Raw genomic sequence first — 25360 nt, 5'->3', positions numbered from 1 at the left:
CCTCATATTATCTTTATTCTTATTTAATTGTTCACTATAATAATCTTTTTTTTGTTTCCTAATTATTGTCAATAGTTTATTTTTATATTTTTTGTATCTGTGTTCTGTTTCCTTTGTTTGCATTTTTAAAAAGCACCTGTATAAATAGTTTTTCTTTGCACAAGCATTTTTTATTCCCTTTGTCAGCCATGGTTTATTTACTCTTTTCTTACTAATTTCTATTAATTTACAGTTTTTATTATATGATTTCATCAATATTTTCATAAATGAGTTATATGCTACATTAACATCACTGACATAAACTTCTTCCCAATTTTGATTTTTAAGATCATATTTTAATGCCTCTAAGGCTTTTACTGACTTGTCTCTTTTAAAGTTTATAACTGTTTTTTTCTTGTACCTATTTTTATATTTAAATATTGAAAAGACTGGTAAATGATCACTAACATCTGTCATCAAGATCCCATTCCTGATAATTTCATCTGTTCTATTTGTAAATATATTATCAATTACCGTTGCACTTTGCGATGTGATTCTGGTTGGTTTTGTTATCAAGTGGAATAACCCCAAACTATACATTGAATTCACAAAATCACTTATTCTTTGGCAACTGGAGCTCTCTATGTTAATGTTAAAGTCTCCACATATAAAAAGCGTTTTGTTTTTAATTTGATGGAATAGCTCTATTATTCTATCTGTAAATTTCACAACACAAGTGTCTGGTGCTCTGTATACACAACTGATTAAAATATTTTTAGATGTTTCATGTACAAGTTCCACTGTTACAATTTCTATGATGTCATCCACAGTTGTCATTTCTTCTACAATTGTACATATCAGATCTGCCTTTATGTACAGAGCAACACCACCGCCCCTTTTATCTCTTCTGTTCACAAAATACAGCTCATATGGTCATACTTTGTTCTTCAGCCGTGTTTGCTTGTGGTAAGGCTGTCACTTTGTGCTGACGATGGACACATCTAGACTAACCTGGGTTCACTTACTGGTGACGGGGTCTGTCACACAGCATGCCTCGTCATTAAATGTGGAGCGCATCACTGTCTTCTGTCTGGGTTGCATGTTGGACTTTCAAAAGTTACCAATAGATGTTTCAAACTTGATGCTGTGATTGAGAATTTGTGCGGCAAGCTCCTGATTTCAATCACCATCAAGCTTGAGTAAAGTTTTCACCAAACCACATGCACAAAGAAAAAAAATCTTCTGGTGTCGCAGACCCCCCACCCACCCCCCTAAAAAAAAATCGGTCCTCCCTGCCTCCACTGCACATGCATCTTTTCGGAGCTCAGCAGCTCATCTGAGACAGAGTCTCTTCACCCAAAGCGATCAAATGGATTAATGGGATTATTAACCATCTGGGTGCGGTTTCAGAAAGCAGTCTGATCTTTCAGTCTACTAAACTTTCTTAGTGGACTACAGTTAGTTACCCAACATTATCCATCTAATCACCGTTTCACATCGACTCTTAAACTTGTAGATTAGCCATTTTACCTTAGTCAACTGTTTTCACAGGCATAACGGCCTGTGAAAACAGGCGTGCTGTTGCCGAGAGATGGCTCTCTTGCGCAGCAGTTTTGTTTACCTCTGGGTTTGTCGCTGTCATGAACTATCCAGCCTTTGTTTCGTTAACTGGCTTTATTAACATTTACGGACCCATACGAATGCAGAACAAGGGTACTCAGCACTTAGCCTAGCAGTTTCACTCTTCAGTTTCTGCTTTTACAGTTTCATGAAGCCTTTTTGTGCACATAATGCTGCTCGGCATAACAGCGACGCCCGGTGGCTCATGTGAGAACGGTCACAAACACATAACAGTTGGCCGCTGCAACCACGACCAAAAGCAGAGGAAGTTCTCCTTTTGAAGGAATACGAATGATGTAGGGGTGCTCTTCAGTGTTCCATCAAGTGTTGGTGCATGGTAGCTGCCACTTTTTGAGGTGAGACACTGAAGTTTTATCAGCTAAAATAAGATTAGCCTCCTCTGTCCCAGGCAGAAAGTTTATTCGGGTAACCTGAAACTTCAGCCGACTAAGCGCTTTGTGCAACAACTAACGTAAAAAAACTAGTCAACTAAGTGAGTTTATTTGACTAAACAAGATTAGACTGCTTTATGAAACTGGGCCCAGATAACAAGGTAAAACCTTTTAAATCATTCTAAAGTCAGTTTTAAGCAGAAACGAGGCTGTTTTAGCAGAAATGAGGCGATATTCTGCGATGCTTTGAAATGATGGATGCGCAGTGAAAGCAACAGCTAGCAGCTTGTGTAGCTGTGGCGCTCTGATTGTTTCCACTGTCTTTTATAATGAAATAATGCTGAAAGCGACTAAACCACTCAAATGAGGAAGTCCAAAGGGTGCACACAGGGACAGAGTCTGTTCCCTTGTGCAAGCAGCAAATCATGAACAATGCCACAGGATGTCGTAGAAATGCACAGTGCACGCCAGGAACCTACATGGCATGCTTGGGAGTTGCACCCTACACACCGTGGTCTCCGTCTTTGCTGTGAACTATGAACCTGCACCTGACGAATGCAGAAGATGCCACTTCTCTTTCACTTCACTTTATTTATTTAGTGTCTCCAAAGGAGCAACAAGCTGTACAGCAATGGGTATACAGAAAAGCACAGAATAAAAAGAAAAGAAAAGAAACGCAAAACACACCAAACATTCAGTACACAAAGGGGACACAGTACAGACCTGGATCAATGGAAAAGGAACCGAGTTACCTAACACGATTTGCCATCAACCCTAAGTACCTGCTTCTCTCCTCTGGTCAGCATTCAGAACAGAGATAGCCACAGGTACAAAGGAATGCTTATATCTGTTACTCCTCACTGTAGGAAACCTAAGCCTCGCTCCAGATGGCAAATAACAAAATTCACCATGGAAACGGTGGGCCAGATCAGATAAAATTCTCTGAGCCTTCCTCCTCACCTGTCTGGAAAACAAGTCAGACAGTGAGGTCTGCTGGGCCCCCAAAAGCTTGCTGCACAATTCTACAATGTTATGAAGTGGCTTCCTTGCTTTAATGCTGAGATTTCCGTACCAGCACATCATCGAAAAAGTTAAAACCGGTTCAATACAAGATTTATAAAATAGGGTCATTATTGTCCTGTCCACTTGAAAATATGACAACTTACGAAGACAAAACAGATGCTGCTGACCCTTCTTGTACAGCAGGTCTGCGTTGTCATTAAAGTTCAACTTGCTATTGATCAGTATTCCCAAGTATTTATAGTTGTCCACATGCTTCACCTGTTGGCCTTTGATTGTAGTGGTTTTGGGTGAGGTCATCCGTTTCCGAAAGTCATAACCATATCTTTTGTCTTGACAACATTCAGCTGCAAGAAGGAGTCGTCACACCACTGAACCATATCTGCCACGACAGGGCCATGTTCCCTTTCATCACCATGCAGGAGACTGATTATAACAGAATCATCTGCAAATTTTAATATATGGCGATTCTTATAGTGGCTGCGACAGTCACTAGTATACAAAATATACAAGAGAGGGGACAGCACGCAACCCTGTGGTGAGCCTGTTGAGGAATATAAAACATCAGAAAGGCAACCATTTACCCTCACTCACTGAGAGCTCCCTGTTAAAAAGTTCAAAATCCAACCTGCCATAGTAAAATCCAGTTTAAAATCCTTAACAAGCTTATTTATTAAAATATGTGGTTGGATAGTGTTAAAAGCAGGAGAAAAGTCTAAAAAAAGAAGACGTGCATGTGCCTTAGGACTTTCTAAATGCTTCAGGACCTAATTTAAGAGGGTGGCAGTAGCATCCTCCACGCCTCGACCAGCCCTATAAGCAAACTGAAAAGGATCGAGTAAATGCTCCACCTGTGAAAGAAGTTCATTCTTCATCAATTTTTCAAAAGACTTCATTACTAATGAAGTAAGAGCCACAGGTCTAAAATCATTGAAGACCTTGGGGGATTTGGTTTTGGCCACAGGGATTATTGTGCTTTGTTTCCAAACATTAGGAACCCTCTGTTCGTTGACTGACCTTTGAAATATATCAAAAAAGACTGGGCCTAGTTGTTCTGCACAAGAGGATAATAAACGGCCACAGATATTGTCTGGCCCCGAACTTTTTTCAGCCTTGGTTCTTCTGAAACAAGTAACCACAGCCTGTTCATTAAAAGGAGGAGAACCTGGGCATAACAAGTCATTTTTGCATTTACAGTTTTCATGATGAAAATCCAGAGACTCAAATCTCAAGTAAAAAGAATTAAAATTTTGGGCCAGTTCTTTTCCAGATTTAATTTCATTAAGAATTATCTTGTGATTATTATTTTTCTTCCTATTTGATCCTAAAATCAAATTTATCCATCCATCCATCCATCCATCCATTTTCTTCCGCTTTATCCAGAGTCGGGTCATGGGGGCAGCAGCTCAAGCAAAGCCGCCCAGACCTCCCGATCCACACACACCTCCCCCAGCTCCTCCGGGGGAACCCCAAGGCGTTCCCAAGCCAGCCGAGAGATGTAGTCCCTCCAGCGTGTCCTGGGTCTTCCCCGGGACCTCCTCCCAGTGGGACGTGCCCAGAACACCTCTCCAACGAGGCGTCCAGGGGACATCCGGAAAAGATGCCCGAGCCACCTCAACTGACTCCTTTCGACGTGGAGGAGCAGCGGCTCGACTCCGAGCTCCTCCCGAGTGACCGAGCTCCTCACCCTATCTCTAAGGGAGCGCCCAGCCACCCTGCGGAGGAAACTCATCTCCGCCGCTTGTACTCGCGATCTCGTTCTTTCGGTCATGAGCCAAATCTCATGACCATAGGTGAGGATCGGAACGTAGATCGATCGGTAAATCAAGAGCTTTGCCCCCCTACTCAGCTCTCTCTTCACCACGACGGTCCAATACAGCGACCGCATCACTGCAGATGCTGCACCGATCCGTCTATCGATCTCACGCTCCATCCGTCCCTCACTCGTGAACAAGACCACGAGATACTTAAACTCCTCCACTTGAGGCAAGGAGACTCCACCAACCTGAAGCGGGCAAAGCACCTTTTTCTGGTCGAGAACCATGGCCTCGGATTTGGTGGTGCTGATTTTCATCCCGGACGCTTCACACTTGACTGCAAACTGCCCCAGTGCACGCTGAAGGTCCTGATTTGACGAAGCCAACAGAACCACATCGTCCGCAAACAGCAGAGACGAGATTCTGTGGTTCCCAAACCAGACCCCCTCTACACCCTGGCTGCACCTAGAAATTCTGTCCATAAAAATAATGAACAGAACCGGTGACAAAGGGCAGCCCTGGCGGAGGCCAACGTGCACTGGAAACAGGTTTGACTTACTACCGGCAATGCGAACCAAGCTCCTGCTGTGGTCGTACAGGGACCAGATAGCCCTTAACAAAGGACCCCGGACCCCGTACTCCCGGAGCACTTCCCACAGCGTGCTCCAAGGGACACGGTCGAACGCCTTCTCCAGATCCACAAAACACATGTGGACTGGTTGGGCAAACTCCCATGAACCCTCGAGCACCCGATGGAGCGTGTAGAGCTGGTCCAGTGTGCCGCGACCAGGACGAAAACCACACTGCTCCTCCTGAATCCGAGGTTCGACCATCGGTCGAATTCTCCTCTCCAGTACTCTGGAATAGACCTTACCGGGGAGGCTGAGGAGTGTGATCCCCCTATAGTTGGAACACACCCTCGGTCCCCCTTCTTAAACAGAGGGACCACCACCCCTGTCTGCCAGTCCAGAGGCACTGTCCCCGATCGCCACGCGATGTTGCAGAGGCGTGTCAGCCAAGACAGCCCCACAACATCCAGAGACTTAGATAATAATAGATAATGCATCCACCGAGGAGCTTTCTAACCACCTCGGTGACTTCGGCCTGGGTAATGGATGAGTCCGCCTCTGAGTCCCCAGTCTCTGCTTCCTCTTCGGAAGACGTGACGATGGGATTGAGGAGATCCTCGAAGTACTCCTTCCACCGCCCGACAACATCCCCAGTCAGGGTCAACAGCTCCCCACCCGCACCGTAAACAGTGCTGTTGGAGAGCTGCTTCCGCCTCCTGAGGCGTCGGACGGTTTGCCAGAATCTCTTCGAGGCCGACCGATAGTCCTCCTCTATAGCCTCCCCGAACTCCTCCCAGACCCAAATTTTTGCCTCTGCGATCGCACGGGCTGCGGCACGCTTGGCCTGCCAGTACCTGTCAGCTGCCTCTGGGGTCCCACCTACCAACAAAGATAAGTAGGACTCCTTCTTCAGCTTGAAGGAGTCCTACTTAAATCAAATTTAAACCATCCCAAATGGAGCCCATTTCGTTTTGGCTAAATTGTTTTTCTAGTTTGGTCTTATAACCCAATTTAGCCTTCCTGATCTCAGTTTTAATCTCCCTTTGAAGCTTTAGCACGTCTTCCCGATTTCCCTCACAAAAGGCTTTCATTTTCCTGTTGATTAAAATTCTTACAGATCTTGAAAACCAAGGTTTACTGTTCGGATATATTTTAACAGTCTTTTTAGGAATCAAAAGATCTTCACAGAAGGTTACATAGCTGCTGATAACATCAGTCAGCTCATCAATATCAGATGAGCTTTCTGTAAAAATATCCCAGTCAGTGCTTTCAAAGCAGCCTTGAAGGCCCATAACAGCATCCTCCGTCCACAGCTTGGACCGCCTGGTCAAAGCTCTGCCCGTCCTCAAAACAGAGCGATACGTTGGGATGAGCTGCACGCAGTTGTGGTCAGAACTCCCCAAAGGTGGGAGAGAGTAGGCCCTACAACCCCTGGCAAAAATTCTGGAATCACCGGCCTCAGAGGATGTTCATTCAGTTGTTTAATTTTGTAGAAAAAAAGCAGATCACAGACATGACACAAAACTAAAGTCATTTCAAATGGCAACTTTCTGGCTTTAAGAAACACTATAAGAAATCAAGAAAAAAAATTGTGGCAGTCTGTAACGGTTACTTTTTTAGACCAAGCAGAGGGAAAAAAATATGGACTCACTCAATTCTGAGGAATAAATTATGGAATCACCCTGTAAATTTTCATCCCCAAAACTAACACCTGCATCAAATCAGATCTGCTCGTTAGTCTGCATCTAAAAAGGAGTGATCACACCTTGGAGAGCTGTTGCACCAAGTGAACTGACATGAATCATGGCTCCAACACGAGAGATGTCAATTGAAACAAAGGAGAGGATTATCAAACTCTTAAAATAGGGTAAATCATCACGCAGTGTTGCAAAAGATGTTGGTTGTTCACAGTCAGCTGTGTCTAAACTCTGGACCAAATACAAACAAGATGGGAAGGTTGTTAAAGGCAAACATATTGGTGACCAAGGAAGACATCAAAGCGTCAAGACAGAAAACTTATAGCACTATGTCTCAAAAATTGAAAATGCACAACAAAACAAATGAGGAATGAATGGGAGGAAACTGGAGTCAACGTCTGTGACTGAACTGTAAGAAACCGCCTAAAGGAAATGGGATTTACATACAGAAAAGCTAAACAAAAGCCATCATTAACACCTAAACAGAAAAAAACAAGGTTACAATGGGCTAAGGAAAAGCAAATGTGGACTGTGGATGACTGGATGAAAGTCATATTCAGTGATGAATCTCGAATCTGCATTGGGCAAGGTGATGATGCTGGAACTTTTGTTTGGTGCCGTTCCAATGAGATTTCTAAAGATGACTGCCTGAAGAGATCATGTAAATTTCCACAGTCATTGATGATATGGGGCTGCATGTCAGGTAAAGGCACTGGGGAGATGGCTGTCATTACATCATCAATAAATGCACAAGTTTACGTTGATATTTTGGACACTTTTCTTATCCCATCAATTGAAAGGATGTTTTTTCAAGATGATAATGCATCTTGCCATAGAGCAAAAACTGTGAAAACATTCCTTGCAAAAAGACACATAGGGTCAATGTCATGGCCTGCAAATAGTCCAGATCTTAATCCAACTGAAAATCTTTGGTGGAAGTTGAAGAAAATGGTCCATGACAAGACTCCAACCTGCAAAGTTGATCTGGCAACAGCAATCAGAGTAAGTTGGAGCCAGATTGATGAAGAGTACTGTTTGTCACTCATTAAGTCCATGCCTCAGAGACTGCAAGCTGTTATAAAAGCCAGAGGTGGTGCAACAAAATACTAGTGATGTGTTGGAGCGTTCTTTTGTTTTTCATGATTCCATAATTTTCTCCTCAGAATTGAGTGATTCCATATTTTTTTGCTCTAAAAAATTAACCGTTACTGACTGCCACAATTTTTTTTTTCCTGATTTCTTATAGTGTTTCTTAAAGCCAGAAAGTTGCCATTTGAAATGACTTTAGTTTTGTGTCATGCCTGTGATCTGCTTTTTTTCTACAAAATTAAACAACTGAATGAACATCCTCCGAGGCCGGTGATTCCATAATTTTTGCCAGGGGTTGTTTACGCTCCTTTAACCGAACCATAACACATGTCCAAGATTTTATTTTGCCTAGTTGCGCATGTAACATACTGATAAAAGTTCCTCAGAACATGTTTCAGAGAGCATTGGTTAAAATCACCAAGAACAAAGATGGGCGCATCTGGACATCTAGACTGCAGCTTTTGAGTCACATTAAAAATAGTCTCAGACGCTCTGTCGACTTTTGCTTTGGGATGCACATACGCCACAATAACAGATATTTGTGGAAATTCTCGGGGTAGATATGGTGGGCGTAAGGACACCGCTCAAAGCTCTACATCTTCAATGCAGAGTTTGTCTCTCACAATGACATTCTTACACCAGCGCTCATTGTCGTAAAGACACACTCCTCCCCCTTGTGATTTGCCAGTCACATCTACGTCACGATCGAGACGAAGGGGTTCCCCGAAGTTATCCAGTGCCAAATTTGCGTCAGCGTCATTAGCCATAAGCCAGGATTCCATTATCGCTAACAGGCACGCCTCCGTGAATTCATGTTGGAAACGTATTTGTGCCTGTAGCTCGTCAACTTTGTTTCTGAGTGACTGCACATTCATCAGAATCATAGACGGCAGGGGGACCCGATTCATGGCTTGTCTCCGCAGCCGCTGACACGCGCCGCCCCTTTTCCCTTGCTTCCTGGTTCTGTGAGGAGAAACATATTGAGAGTTTTTAAAATAATCCGATAGATCAACTCTCGGTAAAAGGAGGTCCAAAGTAGGGTCCGCAGGCAATGAATATTCCCATTGCAGAAGAAGATCCCTGCTATGCTGGATCCGCGTAAACTCTCCAGCGGGAGGGCTGAGGCTGATGACGGCATGACACAGCGTCCACAGCAAAAACAGAGCAACATGCTCCATTCCCGACACAGTGTTCAAGGGACAATAAAAACAGGTCCTTCTTCTTAATGCACAAGTCAGAAACTGTTTACACACCTTGATACTCAAACAGACTCATATGTATATCAAAAACGAGACAGAGATGTTCCCATTTGCTGCTGGTCGCTGCACGAGCATGCGCCCTTGTTGTTGCTGTGATCCTTGTCACCTGATTCCACGAGTTTGTCAGAAAGTTTTGCGTGTGTTCAAAACTTTGAGCAGAGATCAGGTGGAGAAATGTGTCTTCTACTTTTCCTGTGACTGATGGTTCATTCTGGGATTCTGAAAGCTCCGGTTTCAACTCATCACAAGCGGACATGGAGCACAGCTCTCGTTGCTCTTGCACTCTCTCTGAGGCGCACAAACAGTGAGGAAATATGTCATGCTTCTAGACCACTGCAAACTGCCCAAATCAAGCATATATGTCACAAAAGACAGCAGATCTTGGTGGAAATCTGATGTCCTATGAAATGGCCCAACTCCACGGGAGACGACGGTGACACACAAGGGATGCTGAAGCGGATGCACAGAAAGGTGTTTTTACATCCCTTCTGCATCTGGGCAAAGTTTTAGAACACACATCGGACTCACACATGACATGAGGGATGCTGACGTGTGTTTGACTTGATTTGCATTTGTATTTTTTTGTGCAGGCCTGAAATCCTGAAGCAGGAAATCAAAGTGTTCTTTGTCAAGTACAATGATCCCATCTATGTCAAACTGGAGAAACTGGACATCATGATCCGGTTGGCCTCCCAGGCTAACATTGCCCAGGTAGACGTTCATTCACAGCCACAAACTGACTAACAGAGGCCCGACAGCTGGTCCTCTCAGGGTGCAGGGTAATCCAGGTGCCTGAGGTCCTGGACATGTCATTGTCCTAACTCCAGCTCCTCTTCAGAATACAAAACATTGAAACTGAACTCATTAACAACGGCTGATGTGCACATGATTTGACTGCTTCATTGTATGTATGGATGTATGTATGTACAATGACAATAAAGCCACTTCTTCTTCTTCTTCTGCCCCCCCCACCCCCCGGCAGGTGCTAGCTGAACTGAAGGAATACGCCACTGAGGTGGATGTTGACTTTGTCCGTAAGGCAGTGCGAGCCATTGGTCGCTGTGCCATCAAAGTGGAGGTAAGAAAGCTTTTTGTCACCACACAACTGTGCTGTCATGTGCTCAGATTGAATTAATTTACAGACCAAAAGTGAATCATGGGAGATCCAGCCATTCGGGCTGTAACAGGATGCTTCAATGTGCAATGACAGAATTCATGGTTTTGCAATACTTGTTTATGTATTTACACATTCCAGAGTGACGTAGTGTGAAGCGAGAGCGCCATATGTCCGCTGGCTCAACTCACCTAAACGTTGAAGTCAGAGCTAATTATGTCCCCTGCAATAAAGAATTTCAGAGGTGCTGGGGGCAAAGGAATCACCTTGTCCATCAACTGATTTCATCATCATGTTCATCAAGATGGACATAACAAGAAGTCAGTCAAATACTCGTAAACCTGAGCCCTCAGTTATCAACCTTTGGTACGCCCAGATTTGTGCTTTAACCATGCATACATCTATACACAAAGTATGGAATTTATCAACTTGTACTTGGATGTTGGAATGTGTGTAAATATTCTCACACTTCTGACAGTTTTTACAGACAGCATCTAGTTAATAAGTACGCAATTAGTAATTATGTGAAAACAGTCATGTCGCCTCATTGATGTCGGAACCTGCAGAAGACACCCGTGTGAACTAAATGACAGCTTTTGACTTCAGCAACGACCAGCTCACTCTTCACCTGCCAGTGAAAGACACAAAGGAAATGTCTTCTCTCCTGAAATATTATATTATCAATAGGCCTGTGTTATTTTCACTTCTCAAATTTCATTAGGAAAGTTTTTATCTGAATAAAGGACAGCCTTAATAAAGTGATTGTGATCTCTAAATAAAGCAAAAACATTTAACACCACAGCTGAATGGTCTTTATAAACCACTGCTGGACCAGATTTTGCCACCTAGTGATGCATTTATGTTCATTATTTTTAGATTTTTCATCTGCACCTTGACCTCTGCTTCACAAAAGTTTATTTTCTTCACTCTCTTGTTACTTTTTTCATTATTACCATATATAATTAATTGAAGGTGTTTCTGATTGGAAATGACCATGAATGTGCACGTGCTTTAGAACATCTGGGGTTTTTAGTGGAGTGCCCCAGCACTCACTCATTTCACATTGATGCAAAAGTTTCATATTTTGTATCAATTTGAAGGTAATGATCTATAGAACAACTTTGGTTCAAGTGTCATGCTCTCCTGTCCAACTTATTATTTTTATATTTTTATTTATTTTATAAAATATTTCAAAATCATTATTTTTTTTACAATTTGCAAATATAGCTAGCCTATTGCCCGTGGGGATCCATGGGCTCCAGTCATCAGTCAGTCAGTCAGTCATCTTCAACCGTTTCAACCGCCACCTCAGCTGGCTCCTTTCATGACCACAGGTGAGAGTAGGCACGAAGATTGACCAGTAGATTGAGAGCTTCACCTTTTGGCTCAGCTCCCTTTTCATCACAACAGTACGATAGAGCGAATGCAACACCACCCCCGCTGCACCAATTCTCCGGCCAGTCTCGCGCTCCATTGTCCCCTCACTCGTGAACAAGACCCCGAGGTACTTGAACTCCTTCACTTGGGGCAAGACCTCATTCCCTACCCGGAGTAGGCAATCCATTGGTTTCCTGCTGAGAACCATGGCCTCAGATTTAGAGGTGCTGATCCTCATCCCAGCTGCTTCACACTTGGCTGTTAACTGATCCAGTGAGTGTTGGAGGTCACAGGCCGATGAAGCCAGCAGGACCACATCATCTGCAAAAAGCAGTGATGAGACCCTGAGCCCACCAAACTGGAACCACCCCCCCCCCCCCCCCCCCCCCGACTCTGCCTTGATATCCTGTCCATGAATATCACAAACAGGATTGGTGACAAGGCACCCCCTGGCGGAGGCCAACCTCACCCGGAAACGAGTCCGACTTACTGCTGAGCACCCGAACACAGCTCTCATTTATCCACAAAACACATGTAGACTGGATGGGCATACTCCCAGGCACTCTCCAGGATCCTTGTGAGAGTGAAGAGCTGGTCAGTTGTTCCACAACCAGGACGGAAACCGCATTGTTCTTCTTTAATCAGAGGTTCGACAATGGGCCGAACCCTCCTTTCCAGCACCCTGGAGTAGACTTTACCAGGGAGGCTGAGTAGTGTGTGATGCCCGTGTAATTGGCACACACTCTTTGGTCCCCCTTTTAAAATATGGGGACCACCACCCCAGTTTGCCACTCCTTAGGCACTGTCCCAGACCTCAACGCAGTGTTGAAGAGACATCTCATCCAAGATGGTCCCTCCACACCCAGAGCCTTCAGCATTTCTGGATTGATCTCATCAACCCCCGGGGCTTTACCACTGCAGAGTTGTTTGACTACCTCATTGACTTCCACCACGGAAATTGATGAAAATCCCCCATCAGCTTTCAGCTCTGCCCCTACTATAAAGAGTGCTCCAGTCTGATGCAGGTATTGGGTATTTTCTCCTCCAAACATTTTTAAAACCTTTAACAAGACAAACAGAGTCAAGAAACACCAGTGAGACAGAAAGTCAAATTTTACGCGCGGAGTGCGGCCAGGCTGTACACCAAGGCTACACTAAAGTCTGGCCTGCTTTTCCGCTCTTTTTATTAAGAGACGCCCTCATCACATAAACAAAAAACTTGTCCTAAGGGTGGGGGTGATGACGCAAGACAAGTTTCTTCCCGTAACATAAACGCATACGTCAATAAGTGCAGCTGTAAGGAAGGACACTTTCTTTTACACAGGTCAGCACATCTCGTTCGTCTGTTGCAGTTATCAGCTGTTCTGCATCTGCCTGAAGTGTCCTGTCCTTCACACTCCTTCACACTAAGCACCACATCACAACAGTCAAAACGTTCTCTTACTCCCAGTCGTTAAGAGGCTGCGAAAACAAAGTTATATTATAATAATAAGTACATCCAGCCCTTCATTCCCAGCTCAGATTGACCCCAGAGTGCTAAAACAAAATTGAATTCTCAGGCTTGGTTAAGACAGGTGCAAAACAGCACAACACCGTTCTCATGAGAAAGAAGACGAAGGTACAAATGTTTAACAGTGATAACATATATATATATATATAAAATCCTTAACATTTCCCACCTGTTTATCACCTGTTAAACATACAGTAGGCATCACCCAGCTTAGTTAGTTAGTTTATTAACTTAATCTATTCTGTCCACGTTTTTATTAATTGAACACCACCAACAGATGGAAGATTCGAATCCAGCTGCTATTTGATCAACCAGTTTATACTCGTCAGGCACTCCTCTGGGGACTCCTATTGCGTCAATATATGTTGGATTTCCTACTCCTTTCCAATCTCTTTTTACTCTATGTCTGGCTATGCCTTTCTGCCAATCCTCAGGAATAAGAGAGGCTGCATATGTCGTAACGTCTTCAGGGGTCATGGGTAACAATAATGATATTAATGCACAATAACCTGACACATTTCGTGGCAGTCTGTCAAAGATTCTGTTATCACCACACCACCACCATACATCACTCCTACCGACTGGTATAAATGAACTGTTTTTTCTGTATTATTCGACTACACCACTTGTCTTATTACTTTTTCAGCTAAAGCTTCATAGGCTAAGAGTGTGTTAACTCATCACGTCAACAGTTCAAGCTTGAACTGGAGTTGTGAGCTTTTCAATATCATCATAATTCTCAGTACAGTCATTACAGTTTTCTCCACTAAGGTCTGACTGTTTCAATGCTTGATATTTTGGCATAGTTTGTTGGAAGGCCAGATTACACTGTACAAATGTATTTGACACCATTTTGCCAACCATTGTTTTGATATAAGGGATCACACAACACATGCAAAGTCCAATCAGAATTAGGACTATAATAACTGGTGTCACCATTTTCAATAGTAACTGCCAACATGGTCCTGAAGTCAACCAGGACCAGGGATTCCACCGGTTCACGGCTAGGGTGTCTTTATGCATTGCATCACGAAGTTTATTCAGCTCTTCCAATGCGTCCTGCATATCCACTGAATGAATGGAGTCTGGGATGAAAGTACAGCATGTTGTGTTCAGCAGAACACAAACTCCTCCCTGTGAACCAGTAAGCAAGTCTAAAACCATGCGATTTTGCATCACCATGGTACGTAAAGCATCTATTTCAGTGTTTTGAGCTGCTACTATTTTTTTAGTTACATTCATGAACAGACCCAATCGATAATTCAGAGTTTCAATCATTAATGAATTTTTTCCCACTCCTATCCAGGGGAACAATGAATGTGCTATTTTATCTCCTACAGACCACAATTTTTTGGTCCTTTAGTACATCCGAGCCCCACATGTGATCATGTGGTAACACATCTGGGTATATCAATCTCCTCCGTCTGGTGCTGCCATTCTTCTCTGTGGAGGTCCTACCACATATGTATGGTCAGTCACCTGGGTAGGTGCACACACACCACCCCAATTTGGTGGGAGACTCATGTACAGTCTGGAACCATAAAGCCAATAGATGTCATCATACACCGGAGTACCATTTATAGGTGGTAGCAAAAACTTACTAACATAAGCACATGATTCATCCGTTCCCCATGGACAGGAGCCTGTATAATTACATCCCCGTCCAATGTGATGAAGATAAGTACCATCCACATATTATGTTTTGGTTAGGCTTAAATTATTTGATAAAACATACGTTTGGGTACACAGACGTTTCTTAATTTTACCTACATTTTTATTCCCTGTCCCGTAAAAGCAAATTGGGAATGGCCGTTGTGATGACAATTTAACGTGATGATATTTTTGCATTTCCCTTCAGTCTAGTCAATGGAGCAGCACTTGGGCACGCTTGTACGTCCTCTGTTGAAATCCCTATCATATAAGTGGTTGCACTGAGGCAAGTGGTGTTACATCTTATCAGATTTGCTGAGAACTGCTGCCCCCGAAATACAGTTTGATTATGCATCCGTATGATAAGACATTCTGTCACCCTAGCAGGGTACGGTTTAGCCGTCAGAGCTGGGTGTGTTGAGGATATAGGTATCTGTGAACAAACATAACAATTAGTAACGTAATTCCATTCCACCAGGCCAGGAATCCGAGGAGCACGAAACACACTAAGATCACAACGCAACCGGCTGCCCTACCAACAGTCCGGCAGCGGCGGCGCTGAGCACGCCGCTCCGGGGTCTGCTGTAGTTCAGTCATGATTGCTAGGATACAGTGTTGTTAACCACCTCACCTAATAGTGCAAGGATCTCCCTGCTTCACTGGCATTGAGACAATCTATTGCTAATTAAATAGACTCCCTTTGTAGCCAGACTTCCCCTTCCACTGTGGAGGCCGCCAACACACGCTGTATCTTACAGTGATGTATCCACGTTGATCTCTCCGCTATCTTTACTGCAGTTGGTGTTGTTAACAGCACTTGGTATAGACCTTCCCAACGAGGACTGGACTCTGATGAACACCCAGTCTCCTGGCTAGACTACTGGAAGGCCGTCCTGTGGAAGATCAAAATTATTCGGCAGTAAATGTGTTTAAGTTATCTCTTTCTGTGTTAATGTCTTTTTCATAAAATTTGCTAATGTTTGTTCCTCATCTGCTGTTTTAGTATCCATGTCAAAATTGGTAGACGATATGGTCGTCCATAAAGTATCTCAAATGGTGTTAACCCTGATGGTGTTGGTGTTATTCTCATATACAATTTTACTAGGTCCAACATTCAATCCAGGTTTGTTTTGTCTCTTCTATACATTTCCTTAATCTTATTTTTATTGCGCCCTTTTATGTGCCCTTTGTCCTTTCCACTAATCCGGCACTGTGTGGTTGATAAGCACAATGATTTTTGAGATTGACCTGTAGCGCTTCTCCTACGTATTGCACTATTGTATTAACAAAATGTGCTCCATTATCTGAATAGACTGTTTCTGGTATTCCAAATCATGGAATGATGTCTTTGCACAATGCCTTAGCCACTGTAAGTGCACCTGCATGTTTTGTAGGGAACAATTCTACCCATTTTGAGAAGGCATCAATTATGACTAAACAAAATTCCTTCCCTTCATGTTTACTCAGCTGTATATAATCCATATGAATCACTTGAAAGGGATATTGTGGTGTTGGAAATTTGCCTCTTTGGGGTCTCAAATTGCCTTGTGAGTTGTGTTTTGCACATGTCATGCATGCTCTACAATGCTGTTTTGCATATGCATCGAACCCATAAAGACAAAAAATAGATTGCAATTGCGATATCATACCCCCTGATGAGACATGCGTCACGCCATGGCTCATAATAGCTGCCCATTTAAACATATTTTTTGGCAATATGGGTTTCTTTTGTGGTCATATCCGGAGGGGTGTCATATAGGAGAAAAATAGAAAGAGCTGTTGCCGCCTTTGCGGTTTTGTCAGCAACGTCATTTCCTTTTGAAACACTGTCAGAGCCTTTGGTGTGAGCCGCACATTTGCATATAGCAATTTGTTGAGGCAACTTCACAGCTTGCAGTAGGGCAGTTAGGAGAGTGGCATGAGTCACTGGCTTTCCAGATGATGTCACCATTCCACGCTCCTCCCACAGTTTTGCAAACACATGCACTGTGCTGAAAGCGTACTGGCTGTCTGTATAAATTGATACAGCCGTACCTTTAAACAGATAGCAAGCTGCAGTTAAAGCAACTAATTCAGCTGCTTGTGCTGAAAATGACGATGGCAATGAAGCAGAATCCAATACTTCTGAATTTGTGACAACAGCATATCCAGATTGTGTTTGTCCATAAGCTTTGTCAGTGGAAGAACCATCCACATACACAATTGTACTGTTTGGGATGGGTGTGTCCTGGAGGTCTGGGCGTGCTTTCGTACAGACCGTAGCTACATCAAGACAATTGTGCGGCTCACCATCCTCAGGTAAGGGTATCAATGTGGATGGATTCAATGTCGTACAGCGCTCTACCGTAAGGTGTGGTTGTGATAATAGCAAGGACATGCACGAAAGATGTCTTGCTGGGGACAAAAGGCTCATTTTTGTCTGCAACAGAAGTGCAGAAACTGCATGTGGAACTTCCAGTGTCAACTGATGGAATAGAACAACATTACTGCTACTTTGAACAGCCATAAAGGCTGCAACAACAGCCTGTACACATGGTGGTAGAGCACTTGCCACTGCATCCAATTTAGATGAGTAGTAGGCAACTGGCCTCAATTTTGAGCCATACACTTGAACCAAAACACTAGTCATGGACTCATTCTTACAATCAGCTGTTTGAATGAATGGTTTACTATAATCTGGTAGTGCCAAAACTGTGGATGACACTAATGTTTGTTTTACTTGCGAGAGGTCCCGGGTTCAAATCCCGGACGAGCCCCCAGTCAATGTTGGGTATTTTCTCCTCCAAACATTTTTAAAACCTTTAACAAGACAGAGTCAAGAAACACCAGTGAGACAGAAAGTCAAATTTTACGCGCGGAGTGCAGCCAGGCTGTACACCAAGGCTACACTAAAGTCTGGCCTGCTTTTCCGCTCTTTTTATTAAGAGACGCCCTCATCACATAAACAAAAAACTTGTCCTAAGGGTGGGGGTGATGACGCAAGACAAGTTTCTTCCCGTAACATAAACGCATACGTCAATAAGTGCAGCTGTAAGGAAGGACACTTTCTTTTACACAGGTCAGCACATCTCGTTCGTCTGTTGCAGTTATCAGCTGTTCTGCATCTGCCTGAAGTGTCCTGTCCTTCACACTCCTTCACACTAAGCACCACATCACAACAGTCAAAACGTTCTCTTACTCCCAGTCGTTAAGAGGCTGCGAAAACAAAGTTATATTATAATAATAAGTACATCCAGCCCTTCATTCCCAGCTCAGATTGACCCCAGAGTGCTAAAACAAAATTGAATTCTCAGGCTTGGTTAAGACAGGTGCAAAACAGCACAACACCGTTCTCATGAGAAAGAAGACGAAGGTACAAATGTTTAACAGTGATAACATATATATATATATATAAAATCCTTAACAGCAGGAGTTCCCCAAAGTGTTCCTTCCAGTGCCGGATTACATCCTGAGTTGAGGTCAACAGAGTCCCATCCTGACCATAGACAGTTTGGATGGTTCCCCATTGTCCCCTCCTGAGGTGCCTCACGGTCCATCAAAAGCACCTTGGTGCCGACTGAAAGTCCTTCTCCATGGTTGCTCTGAACTCCTCCCACACCCGCTGCTTTGCCTCCCACACAGATAACATATCCCAGAAGGACTCCTCCTTCAGTTGGACGGCTTCACTGACCACCGATGCCCACCACGGTGTTCCGAGGGTTGCCGCCCCTTGAGGCACCTAAGATCTTCAGGCCACAGCTCACTGCTGCAGCTTCAGCAGTGGAAGCTTTGAACATTGCTCATTCTGGTTCAGTGTCCCCAACCTCCACCGGGATGCTAAAAAAGCTCCGTCGGAGGTGTGAGTTGAAGATCTTTCAGACAGTGGGCTCCTCCAGACATTCCCAGTTCACCTACACGATCCATTTAGGCTTACCAGGTCTGTTCAAAGTCATCCCCCACTCTCTGATCCAACTCACCACCAGATGGTGATCAGTTGACAGCTCTGCCCCTCTCCCCCTCTTTTCCCGAGTGTCCAGAACATGCGGCCTCAGATCAGATGATACGATCACAAAATCATCGATCTTTGGCCTAGGGTGCTCAGGTTCCTTGTGCACTTTTGAGGATCCTTATGTTCGAACATGGTGTTCATTATGGACAGTCCATGACTAGCACAAAAGTCCAACAAAAAATGACCATTCAGGTTTAGATCAAGGAGGCTGTTCCTCCCAATCATGCCTCTCCGGGTGTCTCTGTCATTTCCCACGTGTGTGTTGAAGTCCCCCATCAGGGAGCCCCACACAGGATTCCATTCAGGGCAGTGACTCCAAGAAGGCAGAATACTCCAAACTGCTGTTCGGTGCATATGCACAAACCACAGTCAGAGTTTCCCCCCCACCCGAAGGCGCAGGGAGGCGACCCTCTCATCTACCGGAGTAAACTCCAACGTAGCACTGCTCAGCTGGGGACTCGTGAGAATCCCCACACCCACCCGGCACCTCAAACCCTGGTCAACTCCAGAGAAAAATAAGGTCCAACCCCTGTCAAGGAGAGTGGTTCTGGAGCCGAGGCTGTGCGTGGAGGCAAGGCTCACCAGATCTAACTGGTATCGCTCCACCTCCCGCACAAGCTCCGGCTAAATCTCCCACAGTGAGGTGACGTTCCACACCCCCAGAGCTAGCCCCTGCCGCCCAGGTGTGGTCCGCCAAGGCCCTCAATTTTTACTGCCACCCATGGGACAGCGCACTCGACACCAGCGGTTCCCCATGCGGGTGGTAAGCCCACGGGGTGGAGATTGAAGGTCCACATTGCCTTTTCAGGCTGTGCCCGACTGGGCTCCGTGGCAAGCCCAGCCCCCAGGTGCTCACTGACGGGCGCTACATCCAGGCCTGGCTCCAGACAGGGGCCCTGGGCTTCCTCTGGGCCGGGTCACATTTCCTCTGCCTCATTTTGTCACGGTGTCTTTCCATGGGCTCCATTGTTTATCATTTTTTTTCTGTTTGTACAACAGAATTTAGAACCTTTTCTATGCACTGTTTGATAGATGATGATAGATGAGGGTCCTGAATGTTCTGTTTGCCTTCACTGTGTTCATGTGAATGATGGAACAGATTGTGAGATTTTACTGCTGACATGTAAGGCCGTACAGGGCCACACACCAACCTGCCTGTTTGATCTTTTGTCAACCCTTATGTGCTTCTTGATCAGATTGTGTGGACCTGCTCTGTGGTGCTCTGGGTTAAGACGTCAGCAGGTTTCTGAGCCTTTGCCTCCCCTGTTCCTTTGCTGTGGAACCGTTTACTTTTTGATATTACAAAGTCCACTTCAGTTGAATCTCAGTCATCTTCAACCACTTACTGCGATCGGGTCGCAGGGGCAACAGCTCCAGTAGGGGACCCTTACTTCTCTTTCCACATTGACCACCTCTGACTGGGGGATCCTGAGGTGGTCCCAGGCCAGCGTGGAAATATAATCTCTCCACCTAGTCCTGGGTCTTCCCCGGGGTCTCCTCCCAGATGGACGTGTCTGGAACACCTCCCTAGGGAGGCGCCCAGGAGGCATCCTTACCAGATGCCCAGACCACCTCATTTGGCTCCTTTCAACGTGAAGGAGCAGCGGCTCTCCTCTGAACTACCCCATGGATGACTGAGCTTCTCACCCCACATGTGACATGTCCTTCTTTTTTTTTTAAATAACTGGGACCTGAGTACTAATTTCATACCATTAACATGTAAATGTGAGTTGGCATGACAAATAAAGTTCCTTGAACCTTGAGCCTTGATCTCTAAGGGAGACACCAGCCACCCTCCTATAGAAGTCCATTTTGGCCACTTGTACCCGTGATCTAGTTCTTTTGGTCATGACACAACCCTCATGACCATAGGTGAGAGTAGGAATGAAGATTGACCAGTAGATTGAGAGCTTCACCTTTTGGCTCAGCTCCCTTGTCATCACATCAGTACGGTAGAGTTGAATCTTTTAAGGCAAATATTGAAATTTGTTTATTTTGTCCGGGTTATCATGCGTTTTATTGTTTTATCTTGTTTGAAGTATATCTGACGTTTTTTCATTTATATGCATTTGTCTTTAAGTATTAGCTGTTTTATGGATATTGCAGATTTGTTTTATTGTAATTTGATGTTTAGCATTTTATACATCTTTCTCCTGAATGTGCTATAATAAATAAATTGTTATTATTATTATTATTATCATCAGTGGCAAAAAGAAATAGTTTGTATCAGATCGGACTCTACAGTAGCATATGATATGATTGCCCATTCAAGTTGGGACAAAAACAAAAGTGGGAGGTCCCGAAAGCAAATTTTTCTGCTTCTTGGAGTAAATGACATAACATTGTATTTAAGCCACTGTAATGTAATTTTCACTAACGATGTTGATCCTGTGTCTTTGCCCAGCAATCAGCTGAACGCTGTGTCAGCACCCTGCTGGACCTGATCCAGACCAAGGTCAACTATGTGGTTCAAGAGGCAATTGTGGTCATCAGGGACATCTTTCGTAAATATCCCAACAAGTATGTTTCCTCTGAACCTCCAGAGTGTTTACAGGGTTCTCCCTAGACAATGGAATAATGGCTCTATGCTGTTATACTGACATCCAGCTTCATCTCACGATTTTGTAGTGCGGTGGGAATCTGACTGCACACAAACCCATTTTTGCAGGGAAATTTTTACCTAAACAATTTCAGGTCTTTATTTTATCCTGTTAACATCCAGATGACACAAACCATGACAAAACACAAGTGTTACATGAAGCCCGATGACCAGAGGACGATCTCTGCATTTTGTGTTTTGTCTTGGTGGTGACCACAGCGTGCGGGGCGCTACATTCTCCGGTCCTTCTATTGAAGGGGCACAGTGTCGCTGAGACACCACTGAGGCCGAGGCCGGTGTACAGCTGACTCAATTGACGTGGTCTTCCGCGGGATTAGATGCGAACAACAATGCTGCAGGGAACAGGGAGGCTTTTCTGAAGAAAACTGCAGAACATAAATCGAAATTCTTCAGGTGCGGAGACATACTTTCCATTCATTGAGATTTTGGTGCTGGATAGCGGCGTGCATTATTTCCATTATTCTACAGTATGTTTTAAAGAACATGTCACACCAAAATCTTTCAGAGTGTTTCCGACAGCATTTACATAGCTTTGAGGAAAATGTCCCAGCACACGAATGGAATGTATCTGCTAACTTTAAGAACAGAGCCGCAGATTAATTCAAAAGTTTACATAAGTGTGATGTTGTGTTATGATGACTCATTTTTATGGTTTGAAAAAAGTGTGATAAGGACAAGAATCCGTGGAATTGTTGCTGGCTTCATGAACACACCTGAAAGATGAACGGGAAAAGCGAACTGGTAAGAATTTTTTTCTCTCTCTGGAAAATAAACATTGTGCTGTTCAAACAGAATTTTAGAAAACATTATGTGCCTTTTTTTTTCTTTCATTAATCTGGACTTTCTTTCATTGAAAAAAAAAAGACATTGTGGCTTTGAGTGAATTTAGGCTACATGAATTTACACAACAATGTAAATTAGTTTTTATTAATGTAGACTTTTTTTCATGGGAAAAAAGACACTGTGGCTTTGAGTGGATTTACAGGAATTTACACAAGAATGTGTGGCTTTTTAGTATAAGGTATGTTATTGATATTTTACCCTGATTTTTAAAATATTCTCCAAGCTTTAGCTGTGGTTTTTGACATGGTTTAACAGTCTTTTCAGTCTTCATGAATTTCATGTGGTTTAATTGTTCTGAGTTAATGCATAATTTGGTTTACAATTAAAAGGAAAATCATACCAGGTCCTACTTCCACGTCATATTCTGTTATTTCAACATCATCATTGACTGTTCAAATGAAAGGTTGAATCTAGGATCATTTAAATATGCACTAATTTTGAGATTTGCAACAGAACCTTAAAATCTGATCTCACTGGGACAGGAAGCCAGTGAAGAGACGCCAAATTGGGTGTAATGTGGTCAAACTTTCTGCTTCGTGTCAAAAGTCTGGCTGCAGCATTTTGAACCAATTGGAGAGCCCTAATGCTGGACTGTGGTAAACCAGAAAACAGAACATTGCAGTAGTCCAAGCTAGAAAAGACAAATGTATGGGATAAAAGTCTTTAAAGGACATGACACACTTTTTTTTTTAAAGTATGGTGACGCTCTGTTTGTGTGGATTCTGGTTTATTGATGGTGTGAACATGGATATGGGACATCTCCATGACGCTGTTTTTACAGACTGTCTGGACATGGAGATGGATTTGTTACACAGGAAAAAGTCAGAATATATTATTTCCAGGAGTTAATGGACTTTTTTGACATGCCACAATCACACATGGTTTAGGGTCTCAGCATCAGCCATAGACAGGATGGGACAAATCTTTGCTATATTTCGCAGGTGGAAGAAAGCAGTCCTCGTAATATTTCTAATGAGGACAATGTAGGATCAAAAATGACCACAAGGTTCCTCACTTTGTCCATGTATGGCACACGAGCCTAGGCTAAGTGTTAACTGGTCAAATTGATGCCGATGTCTCACTAGACCAAGAACCATCAGTTCAGTCTTATCAGAGTTTAAAAGTAGGAAGTTGCTAGACATCCAACTTCTCACTGCTGCAAGGCACTCTTCTAAGGATTTTATGTGGATGAGATTACCAGCAGTTATCGGCATGTATAACTGAGTATCATCAGCATAGCAGTGAACATTAATCCCAAAATGCCGCAATATGTGCCCAAGGGGTGCTATATAAAGGGATAAAAGCAGGGGGCCTACAGTGGACCCCTGTGGAACCCCACATTTCATGTCACTAAGGTTAGAAGTAGTGTTACTGTACAAAATACAGTAAGAACAACTGGTCAAGTATGATGTCAGCCATGCAAGGGCACTCCCAGTAACCCCAAAGTGATTTTCCAGCCTATCAAGTAGAATATGATGATCCACGGTATCAAATGGAGCACTGAGATCTAACAGCACCAGAACTGTAGTGGTGTCCGTATCCATTGTAAGCAGAAGATCATTCACCACTTTAGTGAGAGCCATCTCTGAGGAATGGTATTTTATAAAAGCAGACTGCAGTGGCTCAAAGAGATTATTCTCAGTAAGATTGTCTACGAGCTGCCGTGACACCACTTTTTCCAGAATTTTAGAGAAAAATTATAGATTTGATATCGGCTGATAGTTTTTCAATACACTAGGGTCAAGATTAGATTTCTTAAGTAATGGTTTAATCACTGCAGAACAGATTACATTTAGGAACAGATCCAGAAGTTAAGGAGAGACTAATAATTTCCAGCACAGTCAGCCCAAGAGTGGGCCAGTAATGGCGCCCACCTCAATAGCAGGGTGTAGTGGCTGGGTTAAGGCATGCTTATGTTTATGCTTAACCTGATGTCTTCTATTTTCTTCCAAAAGTAATCCAGGAAAAAGGAGAGTGAACTACATGTGGTTGTCCACGAATAAGTGTTGTCACCGTGTCGAACAAGAACTTTGAGCTATGCTTGTTTTTGTTGACCAAATCAGAGTAGTAGGTCCGCTTTGTAGCCAGTAATGCATGCTTATAGTCTAAGATAGCATCACGCCACGAAAGGTGGAATACTTCTAATTTTGAACTACGCCATTTCTGTTCTAAGACCTCTTGCTTTATGCTTGAGGTCACGCAGATAATCATTGAACCAAGGTGATTGTGATTTGGGGGAGCGTGGTTTTAACACAGGTTGCGCAATCATTTGAAGAGTTTCAGTCAGGTTTTAGAATTCATCATAGTACAGAAACAGCATTAGTGAAGGTTACAAATGATCTTCTTATGGCCTCAGACAGTGGACTCATCTCTGTGCTTGTTCTGTTAGACCTCAGTGCTGCTTTTGATACTGTTGACCATAAAATTTTATTACAGAGATTAGAGCATGCCATAGGTATTAAAGGCACTGCACTGCAGTGGTTTGAATCATATTTATCTAATAGATTACAATTTGTTCATGTAAATGGGGAATCTTCTTCACAGACTAAGGTTAATGATGGAGTTCCACAAGGTTCTGTGCTAGGACCAATTTTATTCACTTTATACATGCTTACCTTAGGCAGTATTATTAGACAGCATTGCTTAAATTTTCATTGTTACGCAGATAATACCCAGCTTTATCTATCCATGAAGCCAGAGGACACACACCAATTAGCTAAACTGCAGGATTGTCATGGACATGGATGACCTCTAATTTCCTGCTTTTAAACTCAGATAAAACTGAAGTTATTGTACTTGGCCCCACAAATCTTAGAAACATGGTGTCTAACCAGATCCTTACTCTGGATGGCATTACCCTGACCTCTAGTAATACT

The 25360-nt window shown here is 43.5% G+C and overlaps 1 protein-coding gene across 1 annotated transcript in view; it reads left to right on the top strand.

The window, feature by feature from the left end:
- Positions 1–25360, top strand: part of ap2b1 (adaptor related protein complex 2 subunit beta 1) — a 267540-nt gene that overhangs the window by 68564 nt on the left and 173616 nt on the right. Inside the window, exons 8-10 of the mRNA XM_034177495.1 lie at positions 9973–10093; positions 10365–10460; positions 21426–21541. Of these exons, the coding sequence (XP_034033386.1) occupies positions 9973–10093; positions 10365–10460; positions 21426–21541 (333 nt within the window). The remainder of the gene's footprint in view (positions 1–9972; positions 10094–10364; positions 10461–21425; positions 21542–25360) is intronic.

This window comes from Thalassophryne amazonica, chromosome 9, assembly GCF_902500255.1.
Source record: "Thalassophryne amazonica chromosome 9, fThaAma1.1, whole genome shotgun sequence".
In the NCBI taxonomy this organism is placed as follows: Eukaryota; Metazoa; Chordata; class Actinopteri; order Batrachoidiformes; family Batrachoididae; genus Thalassophryne; species Thalassophryne amazonica.
This window is presented reverse-complemented; position numbering and strand designations above follow the sequence as displayed.